We start from the raw sequence: 13,293 nt of genomic DNA on the forward strand, positions 1-13,293 counted from the left end.
TTCCTAATATTTTTCAAATTAATTTGGTTAAAATGTTATTCTTATCAATTTTTAAACTCCAGTCTTCTAATTCTGTATTTTCAAATTCCTTTGCTAAATCTCATAAAATTAGAAATCACATAAAATAGTTTTTTTTTAAGTATGACTTTTATCATTTTTCCAACTTTAGCATTTTTTTGCGCAATAAAAACCTGATGTTTTCCATGGAAAAATGTGATTTAACGCTCCATAAATGTCATATTTTGCCACTTTCTCTACTGTCATTTCCACATTCAACTTATCACCTTAAAATTCCCTTTCGTCTTTTTTTCAAATTTCAAAGTGAGCTCACCTTGATAAAAATGTAGCCCTTGGAACGCATCGCACTTGACCTTTGACCTATGACCAAGCGCGTTTTGTCATCCCGCCGTAGATATGCTGCAAAGCAACGTCTAAACTATTGGCATATATCCATTTATCGTATATTAAAAAAAAAATCAATTTGAAGGGATTTTTCTTTTTTTTTTTACCAACGCGAGCGGCGTTTGTTAGCACGTCTGTCGTCACGCTAGCTCGCACGCACGCACGTCCTAGGAAATGTATGGCTTTACCTCCGTTGAAAAGAAAGCGTCTTTGGGGCACGCGAGGATTGAGAAAGACGGATCCCCGATGCCGAGCCGAGATGCAGTGCATCGATCCGGGGTCCGCGGCGGCGGCGGCGGCAGCGTTTTTATTCTTTTTTCCAAAGCCCCCTGGCGTCACTTCTTGTGGAAGTAGATGGTGTGGGTGAGGCCCGACTCCACTTTTGGTATCTGGTCGCTGATGATCTCCACCAGCATGTCGGGGAACTCCACCTTCAGGGCTTGCGACTCGCGGAAGGTGTAGAAGCAGAAGTCCAGCAGGTTGGCCACCAGCTGACACCCCCAAAAAATAGACAAAGTCGCTTACAAATTGCTTTGGATACACACAACACACCAATAGCATTACTATATATATATCCCTATCCCCATCCCTATATACATCTATATCGCTCTCTCTCTATATATCTCTATCGCTCTCTCTATAAATATCTCTATCGCTCTCTATATATATCTCTATCGCTCTCTCTATATATATATATATATCTCTATCGCTCTCTATATATATCTCTATCGCTCTATCTCTCTATCTCTATCTATCTCTCTATCGCTCTCTCTATATATATCTCTATCGCTCTCTCTCTCTATATATATATCTCTCTCTATCTCTCTCTCTATCTCTCTCTCTATCTCTCTCTATCTCTCTCTATCTCTCTCTATCTCTCTCTCTATCTCTCTCTATCTCTCTCTATCTCTCTCTATTTCTCTCTATATCTCTATTTCTCTCTCTATATATCTCTATCTCTCTATCTCTCTATCTCTCTATCTCTCTATCTCTCTCTCTATCTCTCTCTCTATCTCTCTCTCTATCTCTCTCTCTATCTCTATCTCTCTCTCTCTATCTCTCTATCTCTATCTCTCTATCTCTATCTCTCTATCTCTATCTCTATCTCTATCTCTATATATATGCTTATGTATACTCTACTTATTGTTTGTCTGTGTTCTTGTGGAACATGGACAAATCTTCCGTAGTTCACTCTACAAGTCTTTACCAAACTAATATCAAATTTATGTGGGAAAAAACTTTTTTTTTCCTTCAGTAATTTACACACAAAAAACATTCAACCGATAAGTTTTGTTTTTTTGGCTAGCCATTTTAACTTACCGTCATGTTGCATTTTTAAACGTAAAGTCATGTACTAAATAAGGTTTGCACTTTCAATTATTTTGAAAGTATTCACTTCCATTTCACGTGCGCATTGTCATCAGTCGATGTGTGTTAGCTAAAACCAAAACGTGACTAATATTTAATTTGCTGTTTCTTTGCAAGACTTGAAAAAAAGAAAACTATTTGAAAATCTGATTATATTGAGCTTTATTTTTACAAATAATAATAAATGCCGCCAGGAAAAAAAATGACTGCAGTGGGAACTCTATTGAACTCGCCACCAGGGGGCACTTGTGACTTCCCCGATTACCCACAATGCATTCGCCCCATCTTTTCAAACTAAAAATTAAGGTTAGCTAATCCTTATTTGGAGCGTCTGACTCAGCCTAGCGCTAACTAAGTATGATCCAAATTGGCTCTGCCACCATTCCGGGGAAAAAAAAAATCCCCAAAAGCTACTACCCAAACAAGGCCCGGCGGCGTCCGTACTCACGTCGTGCATGGCGTCCAGTAGCTTGGTGAGCTGGAAGAAGCGTTGCCAGGTTTGGCCGGAGTTGTTGGTGGCCTTCCCCACCGAGCGCCGAAGCTCCTTGATGTAATTCACCCGCATCTCTTCGAACGCCGCCTGGTTCTTCAGACCCTCTTTGGGAACTGCCGACACACGGCGTAGCCGTCAGGCAAAAGGGCCGCCATCCCAACATGCCCACCACCATTTTCACCCTTTAGCTAACTGTTTAAGTGACCAGCTCCATGCAGTGTAGGCTGAATTTAAGCTTCTTGGCCTGGACATCGACATCAACACAGCTTTACGAAGCGTGGAAGGCAGCGCAAGGCTAGTTACGCTAGCTACTATTTGCGAATGGATTGTGGCCGCCTGGACAAACGTTTAAAACTCAGCGTCTGATAACATTTTTAGTATTGGTCCATATATAAAGCGCACTGGATTATAAGGCGCCCTGTCTATTTTGGAGAAAAGTTAAGACTTATGTGCGCCTTATAGTCGTGAAAATACGGTAAGTGAAAATGGCGCTTTCTAACCCCAACGCATCAAACAGTGTCAAGTAAGTAGCATTTGGAAGCGCCGCCATGTGACTATTTTCCACCAACGAAAGCGCCATCTCCTCGCCGACTTTTTGGAGGAAGCTCGCTGGGCTCCAGCCGGCGGAAATGAAAGACGCTGTTTACACAGGCGCTGTCAGAGCCGGTCGACGTACGACCGCCGGAAGCCTCGGCGCGAGCGAGCGAGGGATAAAGAGGACGAGAGAGGAGTTGCCAACGCCGGCTGACCGCGGGCTCGGCTTTGAACCGGCGGCCCGTGGTGTCCGATGACCCCGTTTGCCATTGGCTGGGCCAGCGCTTTCGCTTGGCCTCTGCACAAACTGATATGATACTCCAAAAGGGTCGCCTTTCCAAACGGGAAATGTTTGGGACGCGGCCGTGCTCTTGAATCAGACGACCCGAAATAACCTCGCAGTTCCTCCTCGTCAAAATGGAATTCGTTTTTTAACCCGAAACAAAAAAACTGTTCCTTTCCACGTGAGATCAAGCTAGCGTGAATGTGGCCCATGGACCCTGGTTTGAGTCTCCTACCCCCAATTGGGGGGCTACTCCAGTCCTTCAGGGTCCCCCAGTCCATTTTCCAACCCATCCGTCAAATAATCAGGATTGTTATCCAGTTCACTAATGAGTTGATCATTTGATTCAGGTGTGGTAAAGGCGGGAGACACGGTAAACAGACCCTAGACTAGCCCTCCAGGACCTGAGTTGGGTTCCCCCTTATCCTCATCCTAACTCACTGGTGTCAAAGTGGCGGCCCGGGGGCCAAATTTGGCCCGCCGCATCATTTTGTGTGGCCCGAGAAAGTAAATGATGAGTGCCGACTTTCTGTTTTAGGATCAAATTCAAATGAAGAGTATAGATGTATATTCCATTTCCTGATTTTCCCCCTTTTGAAACAATAATTGTCATTTTTTAAATCCATTTTTCTGTGTTTTTAGTTCAAAAATCATTTTGTAAAATCTAAAAATATCTAAAAAAAGCTAAAATAAACATTGTTTTAGATCTATAAAAAATAATATTCAGGGCCTTTAATCCAGTTCATTTAATCCATTTATTTAAAAAAATCTAAATATTATATCTAAAATGGTCCGGCCCACATGAAATCAAGTTGACGTTAACGCGGCCCCCGAACCAACCCGAGTCGGACACCCTTGTCCTAACTCAAGAGAAGGGAACCGGTGGCTCACGAGCCATATGTGGCTCTTTTGAAGGGTGCCTATGGCTTTCCGCTAACCTATAAGCTAAAATGTACCTCTAGCACCACTATAATTCCTCATATTTAATATTTATTCATTGTTTATCAGTCTGTTTTGTTGTTGTTGTTGTTGTTATTGTGCACTTGATGGTGATGGTTGAAATATCATTATACTCAATTCAATTCAGTTAGACATGCTTAACCATTGATACTCATTGATTAGCAAGAGTGTAAGAATGTTAAAAGATAAAATTCTCAGACTTTTTTTTTAACTTTAAGTTTCAAAAATGACAAAAAAACACTTTTTTAAATCTAGTGTGACTTTTAAATTCTGAGCATGGCTTTCAAGGAATAACATTTAGACATATAAATAGTTTCTAGGTTCCCGCCCCCTTGCTTGAAACCTCCCGAACGCATACCCCAACTTTCTCAAATCCTATTGACCAATATTGAAAATGTCATGGCCGTTACTTTTATCAAATGAAGCGGGTACGAATCGCATTTGTTGGAGCACGGCCCGTTTCGGTGGCTTACGTCCAGACGAGCAGCGAGCACCGGAGAGGGCGGCCACGTCGACAGAAGGCTTGGGCGTGACCCCCGCCACGAGCCTTTTGTCTTTGTTTTTTTCAAAATGGCTTCCCTTTACACTTCCCGGTTTGTTCTTAAGCCGTGGATGACCCGAAACGACCAATCTATTTAAAGAAGGATCTCGGCATCCAATGAAAATCAATTGTCAATGTGTCATTTCTACTTTTTGAAGTACAGTAATCCCTCGAATATCGCAGTTTCACTACATCACGTTTTTTTTCTGGCGGATTTTTTTTTTGTTAATTAAATTAAATCACTCATTCGCTAACATTGATGGGGATAGACGTCCAATCCATATGAAGTAGGAGGGTCGGCAGCAAAGGTTTATAGTTCATGATGTTAAATCTTAGATTGGGTTATTCACGACGGGATTTGGGCACCTGGGAAAATTCCGCTCCATTCCGCCATCTTGGTCCGACATAAATATTTTCCGCTGATTGGCATCGGCGAGCAGGCGCTTGCAAGCGTTGGCCACCAGCGCCAAATCTCAAAGCTGTCTCGCTCCATCGGCAGCGACAGCATGTAAAATGCATGAAGTGGAGTGGAGACCCCAAAGGGGTCCCCGGCGGACTTTTGCGCTTAATAAACCCCTGACGGATTAGGATTGTGACAGTCTGGAGATGTGATTGACAGGGGGGTTAGCTCGAAATTTGAAGTGAATGTTAGTGACCAGGTGGCCTACTTTTTCGGGGGCAAAACTCCTTCCAGATACATGCTAGAAAATGTTAGCCGGGTAAATCCGATTTATTAATTTTTTTTAATTATTTCCAATCCGTTTTTTGTTATTATTTCCAATCCATTTTTTAATTATTTGCAATCCGATTTATTATTATTTTTAATTATTTCCAGTCCGATTTATTAGTTTTTAAAATTATTTCCAATGCGATTTATTAAATTTTTAAATTATTTCCAATCCGATTTGTAAATTTGTTTAATCATTTCCAATCAGATTTATTTTTTTTAAAATGATTTCCAATCCGATTTATTATTATTTTTTAATTATATCCAATCAGATTTATTAATTTTTAAAATTATTTCCAATACGATTTTTTAAAAATATTTTTTTATGATTTTCAATCCAATTTTTTTTCCACATATTTTGCCGAGACGTCTGTTTCCAAATATCATGTCCAGTTGTCTAAAAATAGTAGTAATCTACCTGCGATATGAACACACTGACTAGTTTGACTGAGCCTTGTGACCGAATGGGACCCGGATGCCGATACCGAGTCCGGGAAAGGGGTGTGGCTACCGAATAGCAGTTGACCTTACTTGTGCTGAGCAGCAGCAGGACTTTCATGGACAGGAACTCGTCGTAGGTGAGCTGCAGTCGGACAAACTCCTGGCTCACCTGCCTCATGCCCAGACACAGGTCGTACATGGCCGACTGCTGCATGCGGTCTCTGGAAATTCAAAAAAATGCCGTGGACAGGTGAGTCCGACTTTTCAACCATTTTTTCTTGTCTTGTTATCATTCACATTATCATTATTGTTCTCATATTGCGATGCTTGGGAATGCTCATTCATTTTCGGGTTCGAACCCCGGACCCCAGATTTGCCAGACCAATGCACTCACCACTTAATCACCGCGTCACCACTTCAGAATGCATTTTTTTGGGCTACTAGCATATAGGTGCAAAAAGTTGCATTCATAATAATAATCATTTTTATTGAGAGTCCAAAATCTCATCTATTTTTCTGAAGCGCTTTATCCTCATTAGGGTCGTGGGGGTGCTGGAGCCGATCGAAAGTTCAACCCGTTAGCCTAGCTTGCATATTTTTGGAATGTGGGAGGAAACCGGAGTAGCCAGAGAAAACCCACGCAAGTAATATACAAACTCCGGGATCAAACCCTGGACCCCTTAACTGCGAGGCCAACGCACTCACCACTTTTCCACCGCATCACCACATCAGAATACTTGTTTTTTGGTCTACTAGCATATAATTGGAAAAAGTTACATTCATAAAAATAATGATTTTTATTGGGAGTCCAAAATCTCATCTCATTTTCTGAATCGCTTCATTAGGGTCGCGGGGGGTGCTGGAGCCGGGAGTCCAAAATGGCAGCGATAATGTGTGGGGATTTATAGCTTAATGAAACAAGGCGTTTCAGTTGGATTTCGTTAAGAAACGATAAAATTCAAAGAAACAACTCTGCATATTGATTTTTTTGTTCCCGGGCGGAACACGCGTTGTTCTCGAAAAGAAGAATTCCGACATCACGCTTAGCAAGGGGGAAAATAAAAAACAATAAATTGTTTCTTCAGCTGGGGCCGACGTGCCTGAACGCAAATGTCGAGATGACATTTTCTTCCGGGCAAAAGAAAATAAAAGAAAATAAAGCTCCGTTTGCACGATGAGTCAGAAAAAAAACATTCCAGGCTAACAGCTGGAGACTATTTGAACAAGCACTGTTTGATTTTGGAATTACTTTACAGACTGTATTTTACCGTAATATAATAGAAAATACATTAGGTTAAATTACCATAAATCCACCTTCTATTAAAGCATGTTTACTTGTACTTGTTTTTTTTTTGGTCTAATTGAGCTAAATACTACAGAAAAAAGTACTACAAAATTCCAAATGCATCCTTTAAAGGTCCACTATCAGTTCTTATTGAATAATAGAATATTCTAAAAGAATGTGCTTGTGTGGCTTTTCTCCGGGTACTCCAGTTTACTCCTGCACGCTAGGCTAATTGTATGCTAAATTGCCTCTAGCGCGAATGGTTTTCCTTTGACTCAGGGTGGCCTATGATTGGCTGGCCACTTATTCAAGGTGTCCCCCATACTTGGCTGGGATGGGCTCTAGCACCCCCTGCGACCCTTGTGAAAATGACGATTTAAGCTAAATTCTATAGGGAAAAATTGAATATTTGTTGTCATTGTACAAGTAGAAGATTGAAAATCCATCCTTCCTTTAAATGTTAAAAGTTTAAATGCATAATATCGGAAAGACATACGAATTAAAAAATAGAAACTTGTTTAAAAAAAAAAATAGAAATAATCTAAACTCACACTGATCCATTATTATTGGTTTTGGTGAACTTTCAGCCCTCATTATTCAATAAAAAAAAAATCCAAGGGTTTATGTATTACTTTGTGTATATGTATTTATTGCTTATTCGTTGATAATTTATTTGTTTGTAGTTGTTCTTATTTGTGTGTCTTTATGTTGTTTACTATTTATTATGTGACTACTTATTGATTATTTCTTTGTTTGTTGCTGTTATTTGTGCACTATGTGGTGAATATTTAAATCTCATCATACTTGTATAATGAGAATAAAAGCATTGAATTCAATTCAATTATAATTTCCAACTCGATTGACCATCAACACTAACAAATTATGAAAAGCATCCCAGTCCAAATGCTAAAAATTGGCAGCAAAACATATTCACTCTGCCTCATCTTTTCATTCTATCCCACCAGGACTTCAGTTTTAACCCAGTAAAAGGCTTGAAAAGTGAGTATTCATTTGTCCAAATGGTTAGGGAGCGCTAACGCTACTTAACCGGAACGTGTACCCCGACGCAAGGAGGGACCTACTCGTTGAAGATGAGATCGGGAGCGAAGTAGAGCATCTGTCCGTTGGTGTGTTTGTAGGAGCGCCAGCTGAGGCAAAAGGAGGACAGACACATCCACGAGTACTGGATCAGCGTAATTTGGTCCTCGATGGGCAGGCCTCGAAAACCTGCCACAAAATAAACACAGTCAGTCCTGCCCTCTTTTCTCAAGAACTCCCTTAATTCTCGTTATGTGGAAAATGATCCGGTCACGGGTAAGAATTTGGGGTGCGTCGCCGGGGTAGCAACCGAAGTTGGCCAAAAACTTATTGTTGCCAGTAGTTCCATTTGAACTTTGTGAAAAAGTACATTCAACCATAGCAGGAGTTTGCGCGGCATGATTTTGATTCATTCATTTTTTTAAACCGTTTATCCTGATAAGGGTCGTGGGGGTGCTGGAGCCTATCCCAGCTGACTTTGGGCACGAGGCCAGCCAATCGCAGGCCACAATGAGACAAAGGATGACCAATCATAGCTAAACTAGGCAATTTAGAGTGTTAGCAAGATAGCCTAGCATGCATGTTTTTGGGGTGTGGGAGGAAGCCGGAGTACCCGGAGAAAGCTAACATGAGAACATGCAAACTCCACACAGTGAGGATCCACCTGGGATCGAACCCACAACCCCAGAACTGTGAGCCCGACATGCTAACCACTAATCCACCGTGCTGCAATTTGGAATCAATTTAATTCAATTAGTAAATACATGTACCTATAAGGTTTTTATTTTATTTTGTTATTTTATACACCTTGGATCGACCCCAGAACTGTGAGCCCGACACGCTAACCACTCATCCAACGGGCTGCAATTTTGATTCAATTTAATTCAATTAGTAAATACATTTCCCTATAAGTTTTTATTTTATTATTTTATACACCTTGGATCGAACTCACGACCCCAGAACTGTGAGGCCGACACGCTAACCACTCAACCACCGGACTGCAATGTTGTTTCAATTTAATTCAATTTGTAAATACATTTCCCTATAATTGTATTTTATTATTTTATACACCTAGGATCAAACCCACAACCCCAGAACTGTGAGGCCACCACATTAACCACTCACCCACCGTGCTGCAATTTTGATTCAATTTAATTCAATTAGTAAATACATTTCCCTATAAGGTTTTTTTTAAAAAAATTAAATTTTATTTTATTATTCTCTACACATTTAACAGGCCCCTGACTTGTAAACTAACGTTCTGCTATTCCCCCCAGAACATCTTTATCTCATCTAACTGCACTTTAATGAGGCGCATCAAAGGCAACATCTGGCCGCGCCACTGTGGCAAAAGCCTTCGCTCTTATAAATCCTACTTTCTATTTAATGGTCAAATAGGATTTGATCAGTAATCTCATGGCAAGATTTGCCCCACGCTTTCCAGGGCCGGACAGCGGGAATAACTTCTACATTGAAACGCAATTACATTAGAAGAGTCTTTGCATTTACATCTTATCCGACAGACGTTTAATAAAAAAATGGGAGGTCAAACGTGCGCCGCGGATAGCCGGGACGATTTAGGCATTTTATTAACACTTTCGGCGTCCTCCACGTCCAATCGTGTGGCTCCTTTCATCACTCTAATGCAGATTTAAATTGAGTTTGTACAAGTGGAGCTGCCCGTTGGTGAAGTGGTTCGTCCGCCGGTCGGCTGTCTGGGTTCGAGTCCCATTCCATGTCGGTTTCATTGTGCCCTGTGATTGGCTGCAACTAATTGGGATAGGCTCCAGCACCCCCCACCCCCGCAAACCTTGAGGATAAGGCAAGGGTGTCAGACTCAGGTTGGTTCGCGGGCTGCATTAACGTCAACTCGATTTTATGTGTGCCGGACCATTTTAGATATAATATTTAGATTTTTTTATAAATGGATTAAAAGAACTGGATTTAAAGCCCCGAATATTCAGTTTTTATAGATATAACACAATGTTTATTTTAGTTTTTTTTTTTAGATTTTACAAAATTATTTTTGAACTAAAAACACAGAAAAAAATGATTAAAAAACAATTATTGATTTAAAAGGGGTAAAATCAGGAAATTTAATATACAGCTATACTCTTCATTTTAATTTGATCCTAAAACAGAAAGTTGGCACTCATGATTTACTTTCTCGGGCCGCACAAAATGATGTGGTGGGCCAGATTTGGCCCCCGGCCGCCACTTTGACACCTGTCGGATAAGTGGTATAAAATATGAATCTCACTATTACTAGATGTCCAATGCAATTGAAGTTAAATAAATTGCTGCAACAAATTGCTGTGTTCATTTTTCTAGTATATTTATTTGAACATATTCACGCTGTCGGTTAATTATGTCAAAACTTCTGACGCCGTTAATTTTTCTGTATCATGATTTTTTTTCATTAGAATTCTTGTCCCTCGCCGCAACCTGTAGTTCGCTAATTCATGCCATGCTATGCATTGCTAGCTCTGGGAGATTTGTTGTGCTGGTGACGTAAAGCTGTTATTTCAAATTTATATTTGGGTTTTAACGGCCAAAATTAGACACTTTGAGACAGCGTGGTGACGACGAACACTCCTAACTGCTTGGCGTGAGCCATTATTGTGTTTTCGAGTGTGTTTGGACGAAAAACAGCGATGCACCTCATGTCTGCCGAGACGCTGTATTGGCGGCCTCATCTAAAAGGAAGTTCGGCGTGTCAAAAGGAAAATTGGCGTGTGAGGCGAAACGTAACTTTGTCTTTTTTTGCTCAAAATGTGGCACCCCGAAGCGGACTGTGGCATTTATTGTCATTTATTGAGCTGAAATGCACAGATAAATCATGAATGCCAAAAAAATTGAAGCACCGCAAGAACCCGGAAGCTCCGGGCACTCGCTCTCTCTCCTGGCCGCCCGAAGCTCACCTTTTCCGGGCACAACACACGAGGATCCCCGCTCTCAGACACAACGTAACTTTTGACTTTTTAACCCAAAATGTGGCACCCTGAGACGGATTGATCGGCGCAATCCCTCCCTAAGATGCGCAGATAAGATGTACAAGTGCGTTGGGAGACAAACGTTTTGGTGAGTACAATTATTTTTCATATTTTATTGTTTTTGGAATTTTATTCACTCATTTCAACCGACTGTGGAGTTGCAGTGTAGTTTTATATCATAAATAGTATTAAACCACTGATGCTAAATGACATGTAGTTAACATATATACACTAGTATTAACGTGAAAAATGGAAAAATGAAGTTAAAATGTATTTTTTTAAATTTTGGCAATTTAACTTCACATTGTATTGAGTCAATACACGCAAATGATGTCAAGCACTTCCCTGTAACTTTTCTGGTTAAAATATTTTAGTTTATTAGATGCAAAACCTACAAACTAGCAAAAAATAGGATGAAACGCTTCAGTGTTTTTGTATGTGCCTGCATTTAGATACTATAAATACAAGGTATATGAAATAAATAAATGTAAACATAGACGCACCTTTTCTTATGAATGCTTCTACATACAAAATATTCAGGTTCCGAAAACCCTTTTGTTCCAATATACGAAAACAATCCAAGTTCCGAAACGTCAAATGAAATCAAGCAGCCGCTGAAACTTAAATCCACGTACAAAAGTAGTAGTCGGACGGTCTGTGTGAGTCTTGATAGTTTATCTTTGAATACTTTTTGACAAAATTCTATCATTTAATTAGTGTTTGAACATCAGTAAGAGTGAGAGTATACGTGAATAGCTGTCAAAGCTTATACATGTGTCAAAGTGGTGGCCCGGGGGCCAAATCTGGCCCGCCCCATCATTTTGTGTGGCCCGGCAAAGTAAATCATGAGTGCCGACTTTCTGTTTTAGGATCCAATTAAAATGAAGAGTATAGATGTATATTACATTTTCGGATTTTCCCCCTTTTTAAATCAATCATTGTCATTTTTAATCAATTTTTCTGTGTTTTTAGTTCAAAAATCATTTTGTAAAATCTAAAAATATATATAAAAAAGCTAAAATAAACATTGTTTTAGATCTATAAAAAAAATTGAATATTCAGGGCTATTAATCCAGTTCTTTTAATCCATTTATTAAAAAAAATCCAAATATTATATCTAAAATGGTCCGGCCCACGTGAAATCGAATTCACGTTAATACGGCCCGCGAACCAACCCGAGTCTGACACCCTTGGCTTATAGGTACAATCTAGGGCAAATTTAAGCTAATGGTGAGGGCCTTATTCAATGATATTTTCCTCATTTGACTTTGAAAACGGCGATTGTAACTAACCTGGAAGTACTTTGGCCCACTTGACCAAGCGCACCATCTGCTTGCCGGCCAGGCAGTTGAGGCTGGACAGCAGGTGGTCGGCGGTGTCGGGCAGCGTGTTGTCGTAGCCCGAGTACACCACCTCGGGCTCGATCAGCTCCAGCACGCTGCAAATGGACGGCGGTAGGAATGGCGCCACCGCTGCGGGACCGCGGGCCGCCACCAGTGCGCCCGCGCCGCCGCCGTTCGGATCCTTCTCCGACGGCGGGAAGTCCGCGCCGGGCACCGCCTGACTCTCCTTGCCGACCTGCGGATCCTCGCCGACGCTCTTTAGCTTGCCCAACTTTTTAGATTTGCGAGCTGTAGGGAAGAGCCCACAATTTGTCCGCCATTTTCTCAAATGTTTTGACCAATCGCGTTGAATCACGTGGCTTTTCCCTTGAGATTAACGTATTTATTGGTGTATAATGCGCAAAAATATTAACCAAAAAAATTTAAGCAAAGTTTGGGTGAGCGTTATACTCGAATAAATACGGTAATCGCAAATTCTTTCAGTTTTTAACAAATATCTGTACGCCATGTCTCAATTGTAATTCCGTATTTTTTGCTTTGAATAGTTAATTTTTTAACCTTAATTTTTCAGCTGCAAAATCACCCAAAAATGGGAATCTGGGTTAAAATTTTGATAGAATTTTTTTTGAATGAATTGTATTTAAGCAATTTTTTCAATGAATAATTACAAATTCATTGAACTAACTGAAATTTTGTAAAAATCACATGAAATAACTGAAATGAAAATACACTTTGGTTGTTATTTGTATATAATTATTACCAAAACGCACGTTTCCGTGGCATTGACGGTGCTAGACTCCGACCTATTTTGACTAGGAGGGAGGGGCCAATACATACGCTCGCTTACGCATACGCTCATTGGCCCCTCCCTCCCAGTCAAAATGG

At 40.5% G+C, this 13,293-nt stretch overlaps 1 protein-coding gene and 1 long non-coding RNA gene across 2 annotated transcripts in view; one reads left to right on the forward strand and one right to left on the reverse strand.

Moving 5' to 3' along the window:
• Positions 1-594: 594 nt before the first annotated feature.
• The window catches only part of nr3c2 (nuclear receptor subfamily 3, group C, member 2), a 56,990-nt gene continuing 44,291 nt past the window's right edge, over positions 595-13,293 (reverse strand). The window contains exons 5-9 of the mRNA XM_077606272.1: positions 12,358-12,696; positions 8,117-8,261; positions 5,840-5,970; positions 2,219-2,376; positions 595-893 (exon numbers count right to left, since the gene is read on the reverse strand). Coding sequence (XP_077462398.1) covers positions 738-893; positions 2,219-2,376; positions 5,840-5,970; positions 8,117-8,261; positions 12,358-12,696 — 929 coding nt within the window. The 3' untranslated portion in view covers positions 595-737. The remainder of the gene's footprint in view (positions 894-2,218; positions 2,377-5,839; positions 5,971-8,116; positions 8,262-12,357; positions 12,697-13,293) is intronic.
• The window catches only part of LOC144078074 (uncharacterized), a 60,594-nt gene continuing 58,155 nt past the window's right edge, over positions 10,855-13,293 (forward strand). The window contains exon 1 of the long non-coding RNA XR_013301163.1: positions 10,855-11,153. This is a non-coding gene — a long non-coding RNA (uncharacterized LOC144078074). The remainder of the gene's footprint in view (positions 11,154-13,293) is intronic.

The sequence above is a fragment of the Stigmatopora argus genome, chromosome 7 (genome assembly GCF_051989625.1).
Source record: "Stigmatopora argus isolate UIUO_Sarg chromosome 7, RoL_Sarg_1.0, whole genome shotgun sequence".
Classification (NCBI taxonomy): Eukaryota; Metazoa; Chordata; class Actinopteri; order Syngnathiformes; family Syngnathidae; genus Stigmatopora; species Stigmatopora argus.